This window comes from Caenorhabditis elegans, chromosome V (genome assembly GCF_000002985.6).
Source record: "Caenorhabditis elegans chromosome V".
Taxonomy (NCBI): Eukaryota; Metazoa; Nematoda; class Chromadorea; order Rhabditida; family Rhabditidae; genus Caenorhabditis; species Caenorhabditis elegans.
The window spans coordinates 13,380,533-13,399,372 of record NC_003283.11 but is presented as its reverse complement, the minus strand read 5'-3'; the positions used below and the strand labels follow the sequence as shown (position 1 = coordinate 13,399,372).

At 36.6% G+C, this 18,840-nt stretch overlaps 3 protein-coding genes across 6 annotated transcripts; 2 read left to right on the top strand and 1 right to left on the bottom strand.

Moving 5' to 3' along the window:
* Nucleotides 1-7,977: 7,977 nt before the first annotated feature.
* Nucleotides 7,978-13,311, top strand: somi-1 (Zinc finger protein somi-1; the record flags this gene model as incomplete). Of its 4 annotated transcripts, none has more annotated exons than NM_001373144.3 (5): nucleotides 7,978-8,068; nucleotides 9,883-10,467; nucleotides 10,896-11,688; nucleotides 11,730-11,872; nucleotides 12,578-13,311. In NM_001373144.3, 5 exons carry the CDS (start codon nucleotides 7,988-7,990, stop codon nucleotides 12,722-12,724), a joined length of 1,749 nt encoding a protein of 582 aa, NP_001360520.1. The 4 variants fall into 4 exon arrangements, with proteins under 4 accessions (NP_001360520.1, NP_506320.3, NP_001379322.1 ...); NM_073919.7 differs by having other exon boundaries at nucleotides 7,980-8,068; nucleotides 10,896-11,679; nucleotides 12,578-13,306; NM_001392639.1 differs by lacking the exon at nucleotides 7,978-8,068 and having other exon boundaries at nucleotides 10,896-11,679; nucleotides 12,578-13,306.
* A 163-nt stretch (nucleotides 13,312-13,474) lies between these two features.
* On the top strand, nucleotides 13,475-16,354 carry gcy-34 (Soluble guanylate cyclase gcy-34). Its single transcript, NM_073918.6, has 9 exons — nucleotides 13,475-13,527; nucleotides 13,728-13,801; nucleotides 13,916-14,016; nucleotides 14,064-14,461; nucleotides 14,568-14,755; nucleotides 14,803-15,000; nucleotides 15,047-15,286; nucleotides 15,343-16,073; nucleotides 16,124-16,354. Exons 1-9 carry the CDS (start codon nucleotides 13,525-13,527, stop codon nucleotides 16,249-16,251), a joined length of 2,061 nt encoding a protein of 686 aa, NP_506319.1. The 5' UTR covers nucleotides 13,475-13,524; the 3' UTR covers nucleotides 16,252-16,354.
* cpz-2 (cathepsin X) lies at nucleotides 16,296-18,184 on the bottom strand. Its single transcript, NM_073917.7, has 6 exons — nucleotides 18,062-18,184; nucleotides 17,789-18,010; nucleotides 17,523-17,741; nucleotides 17,196-17,478; nucleotides 16,956-17,147; nucleotides 16,296-16,820 (listed from the first exon to the last, which is right to left on the bottom strand). Exons 1-6 carry the CDS (start codon nucleotides 18,107-18,109, stop codon nucleotides 16,381-16,383), a joined length of 1,404 nt encoding a protein of 467 aa, NP_506318.1. The 5' UTR covers nucleotides 18,110-18,184; the 3' UTR covers nucleotides 16,296-16,380.
* Nucleotides 18,185-18,840: the final 656 nt, after the last annotated feature.

The window sequence follows — 18,840 nt, the reverse complement described above, 5'->3', positions numbered from 1 at the left end:
ACTAGAATACTAATTAAGTGAACAACAATGCATTGTTAAAAATCGCAATTTTTGAGTGTAAATTTTGTTGCTACCCACATGGCTGTAAATAAATGAAATGTTTTAGAACTTTAATTCAGTAATCTATAAGCTTCATCCTAGAAGTTTTCTCATTTTTGAAAAACAACAGTAATCCGGCCAACCTCATTTTATTTTATAGCCATCCACAGCTCCACTTTTCTCTTATCCAAAGCGATATAAATTTCAATGTGCCCGACCGATGCCGGACCCGATGCCGCTCGAGGTACACCAATTATAGTGAAGCGCACATGTGCATATAGGAAATAGGTCCACACACCCAACCACCCTTACTTACTATTGGCGAAGGCCACATATGGATTTCGTTTCGAAATTATTTTGGTATCGCTCTCCTGGGACCATCCTCTTCCTTTTTCCCCCGCCACATTCAGTCAACACAACTCGTTTTGTTTTTACCCGTAAGTAGAGTATGGAGCTTTGAATATTTTACAAAATTCCAATATTTAATTCTAGTATTTCATTTGAAAAAAAACCCATTTCTAAAATTTAAACTAACTTTCAGTTTTATACATAAAACTTTCAAATAATAAGTCAGATATTAGTCATACTCTTTTTCAGGCGGGAAGACGCGCAATTTTGAGTGTACACTTGTTGCACTTGTTGAAATCAAAATCAAAATAGAACTGTACAACGTGCGCGCGCGCGTTCCTCTTCTGTTTTCTTTTTTTCACAATTTTCCGCAGTTTCAGAATCTGTACTATTTCCTCGTCTCGCACAGTATGCTAATACACGGCAAAATCAAACTTGTTTCGTTTTCTTTTCTACCGTCCGTTTTCGCGGTAGTTGTCCAATGAATTGGCAATCAGATCAAAGAATGCGCTCCACGCGGAATGACCCGTTCTTCTTTGGTGTACACACCCTTAACTTTCTCGTAGATTTGCGGCACACCTAACTATAAGTCTACAACTTGCGGAAACAAAAAACGTTTTTGATTCATTTTGCTCTGAAATTTTTTTGCATTGTTTCCTGACAACGGTTCTCATGGAATTTGTTTTTTGAAAAAGTTGCATTACATTTTTTGCAAATTTCGTAATTGGAAATGCTACTTTTTCAAAACGACTTGAATCATCTTACCTGAAGTTTTTATTCTCTTATGTAGACACTTAATTAATCCTGTAAAATATTTAATTGCGGTTTTCTTTGTACTTTGAGGTATACAGTTTCCACAACGTCAACATAATTACCTTGTTTCTATACCACTTTCATCGAATGCTATACTCATTTTTTTCTGAAACCTGAATCATCAAAATTCAAAAACAAAACAGCAATGTGTGCTATAGAGAGCAGCAAAAGACGAGCAGCAATTATTGCGTTCAGCGATGAGAAACGCTCTGAAGAGGTGAAGTGCCCATAGGCAATATGATTTTGTTTTATGTGGTGAACGAAAAGCAGTGGGAACCCTTCGGATTCATCCATGTGGTTCACTTGTTCACACCTTTTTTCACTTATTTCTTCGAGATTCTTCTTGTATTTTCTTTTTTTTTTCAATCTCTAATCATTCCCCCTCTTCTTGCACTTTTTGAGAAGGCGAGAAAAAGTGTATAGGTGAATGTGCGGGACCCTTTTCATTGAGAGCGTCGTGTCTCAAAGTTGCCTGAAGGAATATGATCCTTCTTTCCCTCTCATGCTCCTTTAGCTTTTTTCTTTGTAATGTTAAACCAAAGTCTATGATGAATTGAGTTGTTAGAGAGTAGGTCAACACGTTTAGAAGCCTTTTATCTTTTTTTCTGTATGTAGACATTTGGATCAAAATTTGGAATAAAATCCAGAATATTTGGCAACTTTTCAAAAGTTAGCTAAGGTATTTTCCATTGCTTTTCTTTGAGCTCATATCTCAATTTTTTGTTTTGCCTCAAATATTTTTTTTTTTCGTTTTTTAAACTATATTTGATAATAGTAAATATGAATAAAAAGTACGGCACATTGTTTGAAAACTAATACATAGTGTGACTGCAGAATAAATAATATATATAATTTTCCTGTTCGGTTTGTGCTCCAAATATTTTATCAGTTCAAATTATTTTCATTTATTGTATATTCTCTATTAGTGCGGCACCCAATTTCTTGACTTGACAGCTCATACCTTGGAGGACTTTGATTTGCGTAAAAACACTTTAACTGAGAAAATATTTGTCAAATCATTTTCTATGCTTAACATTTCTGAATTTTTCGATATCTCCAATATCATTTGAGATATATGCGTTCAAAGGTGAGCAAGAAATTTAGTGGCTCTGTTTGTCTACGTATCCTGAAATTTACTCAAATAATCACCTTAAAATTCAAATGTGTAAACAATTTCTTTCGGAATTTATAAATTTTGGTCAATCAAGGTTTCGCATACCTATATCGTCATTTTCTATATTTTTAAACAACTCATATTTATTTTTTAGATCCCCGATCTCAACACCTTCAATATATTTCCTGCTCTGGTTTTCCGTGTCGAGTCACGCTACAACAGATGACGTTCGGAACGAATTCCCGAATACTTCATTTTTCGGGTGTTTTTTCTTCATCGTTATTCTTTTGCTTTTGCTTTTTTTCCAACATCTCATTCTACTCTTAGGCTTCCGCAAGTGTTTGCGTCTAAACGCGAGGGGAGGCCCCTGTCCGTCCGTCCGCCTATGAGTGTGTGCACCCGCCGTCCCGTGTCCCCTTCCCGCACTTGTCGAAAGATGCCCTCCTTGTCGCATAAGATGTGTCCCCTTCTTCGCTTCTGTGTATGCGTATGTGTGTATGGGGATGGGCATTGGGCAAAACGAAGAGGAGGGGGATGCTGTCTATATGTATGTATTAGAGCAGATGGGCGCAAATTGGTTTTGGCTGCTCTACGATGGAGCAGCCCCGGGGCTCCAATGGTCCTTCTATCCAAGCCCTTTTCTAACAATTTGTCCCACATATTTTGAAAAATTTCCATTTTATCGCCAACCCAGTTACCCCAAAAGTGTAGACCTGACGGCTCATGTGAAGAAATTCTGTAATCTGTGGTCTTGATAAGAATATCTACAAAGACTAATCTCCCTAAGCCTCTCAACGACTCATCAGTGTTTCTGCAAAAAATACCTTCAATATCTCGTAAAATATTTAACTAGAAATTAAATTCGATTCGATTTAATTCCAATTTTGTAAATGGCTCAGAAATGTAACAAAATTATTTTTTTTTATTTTTAAAAAATATTTATATTCTAAAGGTAAACTGTAAGCGTTATAAAGTTCATCAAAATTCACAGGAAGAATATATTTTTTGTCAATCAGTTTTTTTTTAATGTAATCGTTTACAAAAACGATCATTAAGTCTAGTTTGTGACATTTCAAAAATTTCGGCTTTTACGTCATACAAAAACACTCTGAAATTTGGAATTATTAGCTATAAAAATGTCGGAAATCATCGAGAGATCTACAATGGAAATAATTTTTTGTCTTCAAAATACCGTTTCAGATTTTTAAGAAAATACGACATTTTTCTATTTTCAATTCGCAACTTTGAAGTTTTGAAATTTTTCACCTTCTTTTGGAAGTGAATGACTAATGAGAATTGTTGTCTGTCTGATTAGTCACAAGAGTGCGTACTGTGTCCATTGTACGAAAACAACCGAATTTTTCTGAAGTTGGAACACCACACCCCTTATATCATATTTTGTTCATCTTAATAGTGTTACCTGTTCACTTTAAAGATTTTTTTGAAAACTTCTGCAGGTATCCTTTGAGATACACACACTCGCATGCGCACAGCTGGCTTTTACGACATGCCACCTGGTTCTATGCTTTACAACTTTTGTGGGTCCCTAGCATTTTCTGCTCCTCTTCTCCCTGAAAACTTCTCCGCGTTGAAGTCTCCCACTACTCTGAAAGTAATATAAATTGACTCAAAAGGCAAATTATTAACTTTAAATTATTGCATCGATCATCATAATTCAATTCATGGAGTTACCGAAACAAAATTCATCGATGCGGCACGAGGTCTTTTATTCTCAATTTTTGACAATTTGACAACCTGTCAATACATTGCCCCCTTCTCATCCTTTCTTTGGTCCTAAAGCTTATCCATCATCTTACCAAATAGCACTACTAGGTGACTCCATTGGCTCTTTTTTGGAGAACCTGCCTGAACATGAAGGTTGAGTGACAGGTCCGCCTGGAAAACGAGCCCTGCGGCGGCGCGCGAGTCAAAGCCAATTTATGCATCAGTGGTCCGCCCCGTGTCTCTCCAAAGTCCCCTCTCCACTACGTCCCCTACACTCAAAAACCTTAACAAGCCAATCATAGATGTGCGGCTCATATGTATAAATATTGAATGTTTCTGACTTTTCATATAGTTTTTATTCCAATCTGCAAGTTTTTTATAGCAGACTTCCGCCGGAATTCAGATTTTCAGAAATTTCTAATTTCCGTTTCAATTTTCAGCGCTGTACTTTTACGAGAGTTGGTGTGCGAGTGAGTGAGTGTGAGAAACGCGTCTCGTGAGTTTATTTTTGTGTGTTTATTATTTCAATGCTGGTGAGGTCTTCTTAAAATCAATATTATAAAATTCATCTTCAAAGCAGTGTCCTTCTCGAAAACCTGCAATCTAAAATTTCCTGCAAGTAGTATTTGTAAAACGTAAAATAAAAAATTACTGGACAGCTGAATTGGCTTAGCATTTAGCTAATCCGCTCGTATTTTTCGATAGAATTTTCATGGAGTGGTCATTTGGCTCAATCAGTTATCTGATTTTTGGTAAATTTTAGAGAAGTTTAAAATTTGAATTCCTTTTTGAAATTTACACATTTTATGAGTTCTGATTCGGTTGTAAACTTTTTGAGTCATTTTCTGGTAAAATGCAGAAAATTAGGTCTGGAATCGTTTTACCAGTTATAATCTTTTTTTGTGGTTCTAATTTACATCAATTTTCTAGTTTTTATAGGCGTGAAAATTATTAAATCCATTTGATTAGTTTTTATTTAAAATCAGTATTTTTCTTTGTACTATTTTAGGACTGAGAGTTTTTCCTAAACCTTTTTTTTTATTCCGTGTTTCAAGCACATTTTAATGAAGCTTGAACTTTTAGTTTCTAGATATACCGTATCAAACTAAAAATGAACTACTTAAAAAAAACAATCGAGGATATGGTGACGGCAGAAAAGTTTAAGAATTAGTGACAAACTTCATAAAATCGTTTGGTGTTGCTAGAGAATCGTTTTTGGTAAAATGTTGATTCAATGATTTGTAACACAATACAAATTCAAATTGAATCATTCTCTTTTCCAGCCTGTGCAATTTAAAACTTTGCAGTAAACGTTTGTTACAATTTTGATGAAAATCTAAAAAGAGCAAGAAAAAATCTGGATTCAGGAAACTTCTGAAACCAATTCTGATGGATCTAGAAACAGTTGATGTAAATATTAAAAAAGTTGGTCAACGTTACGTGACACTCGTTCAGACTAAAACACTTGATCAAAGAACCATCTACCGTAACGAATCCATCAACCCTTAACTTATCCTATCAATTCCAACGCCATCATCCGTGTCGTGCGTAGTTCTGTGTGTATGTGTGTGTGTGTGTGTGTGAGTGTGTGAGTGTGTGCGGTTTGTGTTACAACGACGCCATGGGGCCGTTTTCTCTGATTCTCGCCATGTCGTTCATCCTTCGGGCCCCACACTCGTCCCAATCGTCGCCGCTCTTTCGCCAACTAGCATTCTAACACGTCCGAATAGATTGTCTGTCTCACTATCACTACATGCCCCTCGATTGCTACTGCAGCAACAGCTACCGCCGTCGTCGCCGCCGCCGCAGCCACCATCACCACCGTCGACGTCGCATCGGGTCGACGTTGGCCTCTCCGAATGCAACTGTTGCGTCGGTCTGTCCGATTGACTCGTATCTTCCTCGTATCTCTCTCACTCTTGTATCTCCCTCCCGTGTGTGTCCCTTCCCATAGGGACCTCTCAATGTTGCCAACTGCCTCAATTTTCCTCCCCGGTTATCCCCCAACCACCTTCCCGTACCCTCATTTACCCCGTATCCAACACGTACTCTTCAAAATATCTTCCTCTTTCCTTCTATCATGATCATCTTTTTTCATCATATTTGTTGTTTTTTCATTGTCTATCTCTTTGTGAACGCATGTCCTGAAGTGTTTCGAATTTTGATTGGATTGCGAGTAGGTTTTATGGTTAGTTTCAAAGAAAGAAGGAAAAGATGGTGGACATCAGGGGGACAAACCGGTTCCACAAACGATGTAGCGATTTTTCAAACGAATTGAACTTTATGTTTCACAGTTCGAACAGCTTTCACAATTTCTTGAATTTTTGAAACTTCCTCGAAGTTTTGAAAATTCAAAATTTTCTGTACCTTAATATTATGTACCTTAATAATAACTTAATATTAATGTAGACGTTTTAGTTTTAAGTGAACTTATATAGCTCAAGTGAAAATGAAAGCATCATAGAACTAAAAACTTTTTTGCAAACCTTAATTGACCGAGGTTATGTGGATAAATGCTGGCCCAATCTATTATTTTTTCAAATTCTTTTTCTGATTAAAACCACCGCTCTGAGCATCAAAAATCTGATTTTATAAATATGAAGGTACTTAGACAGGTGTAGCCAATGTGACAGTGAACCACCACATGCGCATTATAATCTGACCTCTCCAATTACCGCAAAGCATAGAGATGAACCCAAACCAGAAATAATTTGTGCCATACATTTGATATACCCAGAAAATGTTGAGCAAGAGCTTCAATATGGCACATTCAGGCCATGTTCTGTTTTATATCAATGATTCGGTAAAAAACTGAAAAAAATTCTTCCGTGAAATTGAATTTGAGCATATTGTTCAAAGAGAGTGTAAGAGAAAAATTAAATGACAATTCCCAACCCGAGTAAAATCAAAACCTAAAATCATAGATGTTTTTTTATTTTATAAAATTTTAATAAAAAACAAATTTTCAACAATATTCCAAATATTTTTTTCATTAAATTTTTTCCCTAATTTAAATGAAAAATATCCGATTCCAGTACAGTAGGAACCTTTGTTTCAAAACTACGTGCTTCAAGGATATTTTCTCGCAAAAAATATAGTTTTTCAAGGTCTTAAATATTGCGTGATTAGCGCGGCGATTCTTTGCTTTTTGTTTGACCAGTAGAAGCAGTGAGAATAGCAGCAAAACTATCCAATGTCGCTAACTTAACTTCAACCTTGAATTTCTATGGCTTTTCACATTTCATGTGACCAGTCGGTTGTGTCCACACACACACCATGACTTTGCGCGAAATGTTTCACCTTTTCACGACGGAGATCGACGATTTTTCGTCCCCTTCCGTTTGACTAGACTACTGTAAAAAATATTGTTGGAGGGAGAGTGTGGTGACTGCTGTTGCTTCTGTTGCTTCTATTGCTGGTGGTGGAGACTAGCGGATGGCATGGAACAAAATGTCAAATAAGTGAGTTTGTTCGTCTCAACAAGAGCCCGCATACACATCGAGCGTCTAACACAAATTTAGTTTTCGGGAGGGGCTTGTAGAAGACTTCGACGCTACATCTACATCCGGAGCCCTTCGCCATGCAATTCGGACGACTGATTTGGTTATTGAAAGCATGGGGCAAGAGCTAGAAACTACCAGAAGCTACTTTTCCTTTAAAAAATTCTGACAAAAGAACAGAGAGAGGATACCGTGGGAAAATCGGAAAAAGTTCATCATCTGTGTTTTTCCTTCTTCTTCTCTTTTCCTCCCATTTCTCCTTTCCCTTTCATTTTCAAATTGGTCACTCTTCCTCTATTTCTCTTTATATTTTAGTCTCTCTTTTATCTTCCTCCCTCTATCCCTTTCTTGACCCTTTCCCTCGTTTTTTTCTTTCCCATTTTCTTCACCTCCGTCTTCTCTCCTGAAAGAGATGATAGAAAATGATCATAATCTTACAGGGAGTTGCATGCTCAAACCACCCATTATCACCAGCAACGACAATAACAACACAAAAGTGGCTGAAAACTTGAATGATTTGAATAATAAGGTATGAACTCACTAACCTACACTGAAGGATACGGTCATAGGTCCAATCATTCCAAAAGCTCCGCCCATTAACCTTGGGTGCCCCAATGTCCATTGCACTGATAAAACATCAGACAAGTGGTGGGAGGGAAGAGAAGAGCCGTGGCGCTCCCCCATAACGTCTCTAAGTCTCCAAGAAAGAATACTGTAGGTATGTGGGTAGTTGTAGGAGGCACAGGAAGACCTTGAACCGATAGCATGCATCGTTAGGGTAAGGAAATGTGATACCATCTCGCAACATTCTCCTCTCTACGTCTCCACTTACTACGGGTTACTACTACTACGATTTTTCTTACCTTACATGAAAGTTTCTATATTTCAACAAAATTTTTCATTAGCTTTTTTACTTTTTTTAAGTCGAAATTCCAGAACATTCATAGACCATTCGCTGTCATATATTTCTCCGGCAAATTAGCTTCGACCGCCGCCATCTTAAGCATTAAAAGTTAATTTGACCTTTTGTCCCCCTCTCGGTTTTCTCTTTTTTCATGAAAAAGTTTGATTTACGAGCGTTGTCTTGTGACCAGTTGGAATTTCCAAACTTCCAACTTTTACTTTTTATTTTTGTGACTATAGAGGCCACCGGATTATGATAATAGTGATAGAACTTAAATTGTATATGCAAATTTTCGAAAAAAGTTCTAGAGCGGTTAGTAGTTTTTCCATAGTTCTGGAAGTTTTGTTATACGTGTTTGAGAATAAAAATTCAGCTGCTTGAATTTGAATGTTAATAATTTTTTTAAATTTCAAAATTCATGAAAGCTTAAAAACTACCATTTCTAAATTTGTGAATAAGGCCACGTTTGTTTTTTTTTAAATGGTTATCAAGCTTTGGGGTACGGATACTACGTAAGTTTTTCTATTACAAATTCCAAAGGCCCAATTAATTTTGTGATAATTTTCTAAAAATCATTAACTATTTTATAGCAAGATCAATCTAGACCAGAACACGTACGAGCTTTCCGAGTAATTACTTTTTATTTTAGGAAACAGGATGTTTCTGATTATTTTTGTATTCTGGATTTAAAAATTTAAAGATCTGTCATATATTTGCTGGAAAGGTTCAAATTCAATAGATTTCACATCTTCTCGGCGTTTGCCGCCAGCTTCCTACCCAAAGCTTCGCAACTTCTTACCCAAGCCTTGCCCAAAAAATAAAAACATTTATAAGGAGTTGCCAAGACTTGGCTAAGACTTGGGCAAGACACGGGCGAGGGAGTTTACACTAGAATTGTTGAAGTTGGGTAAGACTTGGGCATACTCTGGGTTAGAAGTTGGCAAGAGTTGGGTAAGAAGCTGAAAAGGTCCAAACTTGGGGAAGAAGCTGCCGGGAATTGCCGAGATTATACTTCTGAAGCACTAAACTACATTATTAGTCTGTCTCATTTTTTTCTTTTAAAGCTCACGAATTTTTTATTAAACTCAATTTCTCAAACTTCTCCTTATCTTTAGTGTCCACCACATTGCGCTCCCCCCAATCAACGCAGCTTTCTTTCCATCGACCCTCCAATCATTTCCATGATCACTTTTTATCACGTCTGATTTACTCTCCTCTGGTTGATTCATTAATCTTCCCCTTCTCTACCTAAATTATTTTTCTCTATGTTCTCCGAACCATCCATACTGTTTACTGGTTCCCTTATCTTCCCACAGAATCAGTAGCCACTTGTACCTCTCGCGCGACACCTTCTCAGACTCGAGTACTTTTGAGGCATACAAGAGTACAAAAATACTGATCTAGGTCATTGTGAAGTATAATAATTGAACATTTTTCAGGGGAAAATGTCTGGTCAACAGATTGAATCCTTCTCACCTTGGCACGCTCAAACGTCGTCGTCAGCCGTTACAGGAACATCAGAACTGTTTGGATCCACGTATGCGATGTTGAGTGATCATTCTGTCTATCCAGAACAATGGTCTGGAAAGCAATTATCTCAATCAGTTCTTTTCGAGCAACCCCAAATTCAACCATTGGTTGGTAATTCCTATGATCCTCCAGTACGATTTGATCCACCATATGCTTACCGTGCCACTGCGACAGGTTACATGCCAACAGTACCAGGGCTTTCTACAAATTCAAGTCCATATTATCCAAGGACATCCGGTTATGCCGCTGGCCAACAATTTTATGCTCCATCTCTGTCCGGTGTACCAAATACTCAACAGCTTATATTGGCTGCTCAAGTTGCACAAGCAAGTAATGTACAACAACAATTACAACAACAAGTTCTTCGACCTGAACCACTTCGACCGGCGACACAAAAATCTACGAATGGAGTGCATAGAAGCACCAGTAACAGTAGCGCAGAAACATTAAGGAATAATTCTGTTTCAGCTGCAACTGTTTCACCCTCAGACGATGTGAGTTTTCATTTGAAATTTTATAATTAAAAAGTGTTAGCTTGTTGCATTGCTCATCTTCTGCAGATCATATCTTGAAAATTTTTTTTTAATCAATAAGTGAGCTGACAAAATATTTGATTTTTTCTACAGCACTGTAGTTAAATTTTTTTAAATGAAATCTCTAACAGAAACCAAGCAATAAGTTGTAAAAAGAGACTGAAATAAGGCTATGTAGCTGGAAAAGTTGACTAAGCTTTTATTAAATTATCTCTAGAAATAATACATAAAAATATGGGAATGGTATATTTCTACGATATTTGTTTTATGATATTTGATGTAAATTTTGATAAATCTAATTTAACTACATAGTTTAGATTGTCGGATTGTAGGACATCAAAGAGAAATATTTATTTTCCTGTATATATTGCTAAATATACCATTTTCAGAATTCTCTGAATAGTCCCGCTTTGACGTCATCTGGATCCGCTGGCTCAGGAACTCCACCACTCGGGATTGATCTAAACAACACTGATCTCGAAAGCGGTGACGAAGAACGCGTGATGTGTATGGCTTGTCGAGGTGTCTATCCATCACGTCGAAGTCTCACGGGGCACATTGGACGAAATGAGAAGTGTCGTGAAATAATTGGCAGAAACTATTTAGATGCCCTTGCGCAAGGTGTGAATCCACCGATCCCTGGTACTGATGCAGCTATCAAGTCTGGAGCAATAACCACCGGAGCCGATGGAATGTCACCAGTTTGCCCGTTTTGTGATCGATTTATTAGTCATTACAAAGGAAACATCAGAAGACATATAAATCAGTGTCGAAAGAGTGCAGAGCCAATGAAAAGGCATCGAGTTGAAGCTCATGAAAAACAATCTCCAAAAAAGAAGGTAAAGAAGGAACAAAATGAAATGTATCAACATGAATACAATGATCATGATTCTTCTTCAATGAGTGGTGGAATGATGAATTCACCAAAAATTTCACCTCCATCTTCCTCATTCTATGGAGCCAACTCTTCAGACTTGTGCTCTCCAGGAGAATATTCCAATTCCGCATACGAACCATACCCGACACCAATGCTCGAGAACACAGAAAGAACATCAACAGAAACTGCAGTACTTCAAGATGCCTATATCTGCGAAGATTGTGATTTTGTGACAGTGTACAAGGGAAACATGAAACGTCATTTAAACACGTGCCATCCGCAGCCTGAATTTAAAAGTTTGAAAGGTAATAGTATCGAGATCGACCCAAACGGTTACTTTTTTCAGAATGGGATCAAAAGTTGGAAGGAATGCGAGCTTCGAATCTTGGAATCAGTGGAGATCGGCTACAGGAACGATTGGCAGCTCATAAAGCAAACTCCTCGAGAGGAAGGAAGCCACGAAAGAAGAAGGAAAACAACACAGAAGAGGTTTGTTTTTTTTGTTAGTGAATTGTTTAAATTTAAAATTTTAAATGCAAAAAAAAATTTCAGCTGGATAATTAATTTATCCTGAAAGTTGTTATTAAAATTCCAAATTTCCGTTTGACTGACTTGTATTCAGAAGGTCTTTCTTTTCGACCTACGAAAATTTCGGGAAATCCATTATTCAGTGACGTGTTCATTTACTGAAGTCTAACAGTAAAACTCGTATGACCTCATGCCATCAAAAAATTATCCTTAATGTTCAATATTTCTGTAAACTCTGAAATTTGATGTCCTAGCCTACTCTTTTTTTTCAAAAATTTTGCCTTTATCCCGACTAATTAACAGAAACAAACCACACATGATTCTTTCAAATGTAAAATACAGTCTACTTGAAAAAAGTTGTTTACCTGCCACAAAAACGTAAAAACTAGTAGCCGAGTAGTACTAACTAATCAATTTTGTACTATAGGTTTTGTTGATAAACTATACTGAAGTTAAAAGACCGGAAGCTCATTTAGATACTGTAGAATTCTTGAGTGTTTCGAATGAAAACAAAAATGAGGTAGTTAAAGGGAATGGATGCTTTCATTTGTAAATTAAACAAAAAATTGATTTTAAAAAAATTGAAAATCTTGACAAAATTAAGACAATTTTCTCTCATTGTCAATAAAAAATGTACATCAAAGATGAATATTGTTTCTTTTTCAGAGCGAATCAATTGATTTCAAGAACATTCTCAACTCGGAAACTGGTGCTCTTCTTGAATCGTTAGCATCCAGTTCATCTTCAATGGGAGGATATTCCAATGGAAATAACTTCCAACCACCACCTCCACCCCCACCAATGCTTTTGTAAATATTCTCTAAAATTTCTATTAAAGGTTTTCATCTAAAATGCTCAATTTTTAACTTTCCGTTTTATCAACTATTCAATCTGTCATCGTATTCTGATACATTTTGACAAAGGCAACGATTTTGTCTCGGTCCATCAACATATCTCATTCCACGTTTCAACTCCGTATGCTCATGACGTTTCTTTTGCCACGTCATCTTTCATCTCTTCTGTTCATTTCTTGCTCTAATCTTTCTCTCCCCCAACGATGACCAGTGCCATGTTTTGTGATTAGCAACAAACCGTCTAGTTAGCTTCTCAGAGATTTTTATGTTTAGAAAACCCCCTACCATTACCAATTGTTTGTATCTCTCGCTAGGTCCACACACATTTCACAAAATCCTCTTGTTTTCTCCCGGCTTATTTCCTTGTTCCCTTTATTCTTTCTTTCCTCTTCAAATTTCTACTTTTTATCTACTCAGGTGCTACTCTAAATATATAATTTTTGCCAACATCCTTATCCACAAAATAGGAAACAATTTTTCTATTGATTTGCCATCATTTTATGAAAAGACTTTTATTCTCATTTTAAGATGAACAATTTTCTCAAAAAAATGTTTGAATTTGTTTACAAGGAATAGAAAGTCGAACATATGACCGCCCAGTATCGTGGTAGTATCATGAACAATTCACGATACGGGGTCTTCACAGCAACTAGAATATTCATAATTTGGTAGGCACGCGATTTCATTTAATGTTTGATAGATTCATTTCATTTCACGAGAGTAGATTCCTCTCTGCAGCTGTTCAAAAAACTTCTCAAAATGGTAAGATTCTAATAAAATTGAAAAGAAAACAGTCCTTTCAATATCCCGTATTTAATTTGAGTTTATGTGTAGAATTCGTCCGTTTAAAACTTAGAATATTCTAAAGCGGAAATTAATTCCGCACTATATTTTATAGAATTCAATAATTGGCGAAAGTGTTCTTCTGTTAAAGAAATTATTACTTTCATAACTTGTTTCAGTTTGGTTTCATTCATGAAAGTATTCGACAACTTGTTATTCGAAAATATGGTGAAGATGTGTGGTTGCAAGTTCTGTGAGTTTCAAAAGTTTCAAGATAAAAATTATTTGATTACTATATACTTTTTCGAGTTTCAATACTTCAATTACAATTAAAATCATGGTTTTACAATGAATAAAACATTTCCAGTGAGCGATCTGGATTTGAAAACGGGAAAGAAAATATTGTCAACCATTATTATTCGGATACAGACACGTATGTTCTTGTGGACAGTGTTTCAATCGTCTTGAGTATGTTTCGTACATCAAAATTGAATTTCGAATATCGATATTTTCAGAAGTGACAAAAGATCAAATTTGGGAGATGTATGGAGGATTTTTGATAACATATTCCATGGAGATTGGATGGGATGAATTGGTCCGAAGTATGAGTCCAAATCTGAAAGGATTCCTGGATAATCTTGACAGTCTTCACTATTTCATTGACCATGTTGTCTATAAAGCAAATCTTCGAGGACCATCATTTCGCTGTGAGGAGAACCCAGATGGAACATTGATGCTTCATTATTTCACTGGTCGCCCTGGACTTTATCATATTGTGAAGGGGGTTGTTAAGGAAGTTGCTAAATTGGTATTCAACTTAGATATCAGTCTTGTGGTTCAAGGAAGAACTCAGAGGAGTGTTCATATGAATAATGGAGAAAGAGTTGAAGAACACGTCATTTTTCTCATAAAGGTAAAAACTTACTCACTGAACCAAATCTCGGTAAAGGATCTCTAACCAACTTTGTTTGTCCACTCTTTGTAATGTTTATAAATAAACCATAAAAAAATTATTTCAGAATGTGGAAGAGCCTCGTCGTGACTCTGATACTTCAACCACGAGTGCTCTTACTTCAGTAGAACCTGATTTTGGTGAAATCATTGACGATAACTTAAAAGTGTCACTTCAAGATTTTTCAAGGGCTCTTCCATATCACTTTGTTCTTGACGAATCTTGCCGTCTGGTACAATGTGGAGATGAACTTTAGTTAGTAATTGAGCAAGTTTTAATTTTGATATCTATAACATTTATAGCAATCACATTCCAAATGAACTTCTGCAACCTGGAACTCCGATTTTGAGAATTTTCGAAATAAATCGACCTCAAATTCCGTTGGATTTCGAAAACATTTGCAATTTTATCAATGCTGTTTTTGTACTTCAAGTGAAAACGTCACCTTTAAGAAAGAAACATATGAATGCGATGACTAAAGAAGAAAGAGAACAAGAAGTGTAAGTTAATGTGCTTTTTGTTTTCGTACAAATAATTCTTTAATAGAGAAGCAATGGAAGAAGAAGTAGAATCAAATGAACTTACACAGGGATGTCATTTGAAATTGAAGGGTCAGATGATGATGTTATCAACGAAAAAACATATAATTTATCTCTGCTCTCCATATGTTACATCTATCAATGAACTGATGCAGTTTGGAATGCGTCTCACAGCGATGCCACTACACGATGCCACACGAGATTTGATACTTCTCAATCAACAAAGACTTTCAGATGTAGAAGTAAAGTGAGTTCTCCTTTAAATTTGAAAGCATATTGATAGTCCTTATTTTAATTTTCTAGCTTGCAATTGGAGGCTAACAACGAGCAACTTGAAACGATGACTCATGAACTTGAAGTAGAACGTCAGAAAACAGATTCCATACTCAAAGACATGCTTCCAAGAAAGATTGCAAAACAATTATTGAGTGGCGAGCACCTTGAGCCATGCGAGTATGAAGCAACGGTCATGTTTTGCGATCTTCCTGCTTTTCAACAAATCATTCCAGTGTGCCAGCCTAAGAACATAGTGAAGCTTCTCAACGAAGTTTTCTTCAAACTCGACAGAATTGTGGTTCTTCGTGGTGTTTACAAAGTTGAAACCGTTTCAGACAGTTACATGACTGTCTCTGGAATACCTGACTATACTTCAGAGCATGCAGAAAATATGTGCCATGTCGCGTTGGGAATGATGTGGGAAGCCCGTTCTGTGATGGACCCTGTAAACAAGACCCCGTTTCTGCTTCGAATTGGACTTCATTCTGGAACTATTATTGCCGGAGTAGTTGGCACTAAAATGCCACGTTATTGTCTATTCGGAGAGACTGTAACTTTAGCGTCTCAAATGGAATCTCTCGGTGTTGCTGGTAAGATACAATGTAGTAGCTGGACGTATTCAAAAGCCATGGAAACTGGAAGATTTGAATTTAGTCCTCGAGGTAGAATAAATGTAAAAGGACGAGGAGATGTGGAGACATATTTTTTGATGAGAAGCTTGAAAAAGAGCATTTGGGAGATTACAGATCATGAAAGAGGTGCGGTTGTAGTTGTACGAATAAGTGAAATAATCATTTGTGATTTTCAGATGTCAACGTGAACAGCATCGAGGGTTATGAAGAATTAGAGATTTTCATTGAAAATGCACAAACTGTTAAGCATGACGGACACCCGAAAGCAAATCAGAATCATTCGGCAACATGCACAATTGCATAAATTCAATTTTGTATATTATTTTTCAATTTTTTAATACTATCCCAACCAACAGAACAATTTATTCAAGTCATCAGAACAAACTAATAAATATCATTTATTTTTCATCTGATCATTGATCTTCCTATCCACTCAGAAAGTCAAGTTGGAAACATCAACATCCGCATAATAACAATCACGTTCAATTCCCATATTGTACTGATCTCCTTGTCCATCCTTGAACTTTGAAGTGACCACACGGAACCATCCGAGCTCTCCCCAAGCTTCTCCCCAACTGTTTCTGGCGATCCAGTACTCAACTCCGTTCTCATCAACTCCCCATCCAGTGAGTGAAATGATATGATTGGATTCGAGATCACTCTTCTCTGAGTAGACTCCTTTCACATATTCATACTCGAATTTCTTTGTTGCTCCAATGGCACATGCAATTGGTCCTCCTTTCTTGATTTCAGACATGATTTTGTCACGTCCCTGGACCTGTCCGTAATCCTTAACGTAATAACGAGTGTAGTTGGTAAGGGAGAAGCACTCGTTTGGCCAGCAAGATCCACAGCGATGGTATGGGTTACATTCTGGAATTTCAAATATTGTTTTATTTATTTGAGCATTGTTAGAATGAAAAATTAAAACAACTTTTTTGAAAAAATAAAAAAAAATAAAACTGCCAAGATTAATGTCTACATCTACATCCAACTAAAATTTCTCACCTCCATTTGTGGCTCTGTAGACATTGCATCCTTCCTCCACAAGTCCTTGGATCTTAGCGTGCTCTAGCACATTTCCGATTTCTCCACCTTGACAATTTCCCTTTCCATTGCAGTCAATAATTTCCTGTGGCGACAATTGAGTCATTGGCCATCTTCCCTTGCGAGCAACGTTGAAACGATCGTTGAGAGCTCCTGAAATAATATGAAAACTACTTCACGAAGACACCTATTTTATCTCACCAGTTGTTCCGAACACCCAGCAAGATCCACAATAGACTGGAATATGTTGGTTTCTTGTTGGAGAGCAATAGTTGACTCCACTAACATTTCTCCAGTCCCAACCAGTTGGAAGGTCGTTTGACTTGAAGCTACTAGATTCCCATTCTCTTGGTGCAGTCTTTGATTCGAAAACTTTTCCAGATTTCTTCAAACATCCACATTTGAGGTATGGACGAGCTTCTTCCCATTCTTCTGAAGACTCTTCTGACTCTGAGCTCATATCCACAAGAGCTTCATCATTAGGCTGAAAACGCATGTGTGGTTACATTTAAAGTTCACATTGCTAACCTCATAATATCCCTTTTCCAGCTTGGCCTTGATCATTGGCGACAAGTCGATTTTTCTCTCTTTTCTCGAGTCCAAAATTTCGACAACGTGTTCATCAAAATCCGCTGGATAAACAATTTCTTCTCTAATTTTTTGGTTGTTTTTAGCTATATTTGGATATCTCACAACAGGCTTATTTACCTTTTTGTTCAGTTCAAATGGGGAATCGAGATGAAAACCCTGTCAAAATTGATTTTTACTAAAAATTATTCCAGTGATATACCTACCTTTTTGTACAATAAATCATCGTCATTAACAACTCGTGCCAATGGGGTATCTTCCTCACTACTATCTTCCATATCATCAACCATCTCTTCAACGACATTGTTGACCTCAATCTTCATATCATATTCTTCACCTCCGAGTTCTTCTGGAGCTGGGAGCTTGTCCATTCCAGTAAATTCTCTGGTGAGACGAATGGCAGCACGTGGAAGATTGAACAAGTTGGCCTGAAACCAATAATTTTACAATTAGATCCAAAAAGTATTTTACTCTTTTACCTGACATGTTCCTATAACAAACAAGAATCCAATCAATTTCAAATTCATTTTTCACCAGCCACCGATTGAGTAGGAGAAGAAAAATAGACAAGACAAGCTGAATCGAGCCAAGCAAATTTTCTTATCTCTGTCATCACTGGCGCTGATGGTGAGAGCACTGATAAGATTGTTAATAGTACTGCAGTTGAAGAGACCTTCCACCATATTTGATCTTCCAGAAATTCATGAACAAAGTGGAAAAGTAGGTAAAAATGAAATTATTTTTGAGAGCCGATTCAAATTTTTAATGACAAAAGTTGGGAAATGTAATTTGGATTTTTAAATATTTTTTGAACGGATGAATTCTGAATAAAATACTAATATTTTTGTCAATCAATCTTTTTTGGGAAAGTTATTTTTCTTTTTGGTAAAAGTAAAAAATTCTCTAATTTTGTCCATCTTGCTCCAATTTATCGAAGCGTATGCCCAGAAGCTGAAAACTTGGTTCAAAGATGGGCCTGTAAGACTTTTATGAAATCCAAAATAAACACATCTCAAGTTTTTGATTTTCTTTGCAAATTTATTACCCGAGGTTTTCGAGCAAAAGTGGAGCGGTAGCTCCAATAGGAGAGTGAGTCGACGATTATAAACTAAAATATTTTTAATTTGCACGATAACTAACAAAGAAAGCTGCTTACTATAGTTCCTTATTAGTACTGTGAAATATTTTCAACAAATTATATTCATTCTCCATATACTAAATTGCATTCCTTCAATAACATGTTCAAAGTCCCAATTAT

Bases quoted from the DNA above. Each gene is read 5' to 3' on its own strand.
- cpz-2 (NM_073917.7), bottom strand. From the start codon at position 18,109: ATGAATTTGAAATTGATTGGATTCTTGTTTGTTATAGGAACATGTCAG. The intron at 18,011-18,061 runs GTAAAAGAGTAA...TATTGGTTTCAG, and splicing joins TTGTTATAGGAACATGTCAG to GCCAACTTGTTCAATCTTCC. The intron at 16,821-16,955 runs GTGAGAAATTTT...TTGAAATTCCAG, and splicing joins CTACAGAGCCACAAATGGAG to AATGTAACCCATACCATCGC.
- gcy-34 (NM_073918.6), top strand. The intron at 14,462-14,567 runs GTAAAAACTTAC...AAATTATTTCAG, and splicing joins ACGTCATTTTTCTCATAAAG to AATGTGGAAGAGCCTCGTCG. The intron at 15,287-15,342 runs GTGAGTTCTCCT...TTAATTTTCTAG, and splicing joins CTTTCAGATGTAGAAGTAAA to CTTGCAATTGGAGGCTAACA.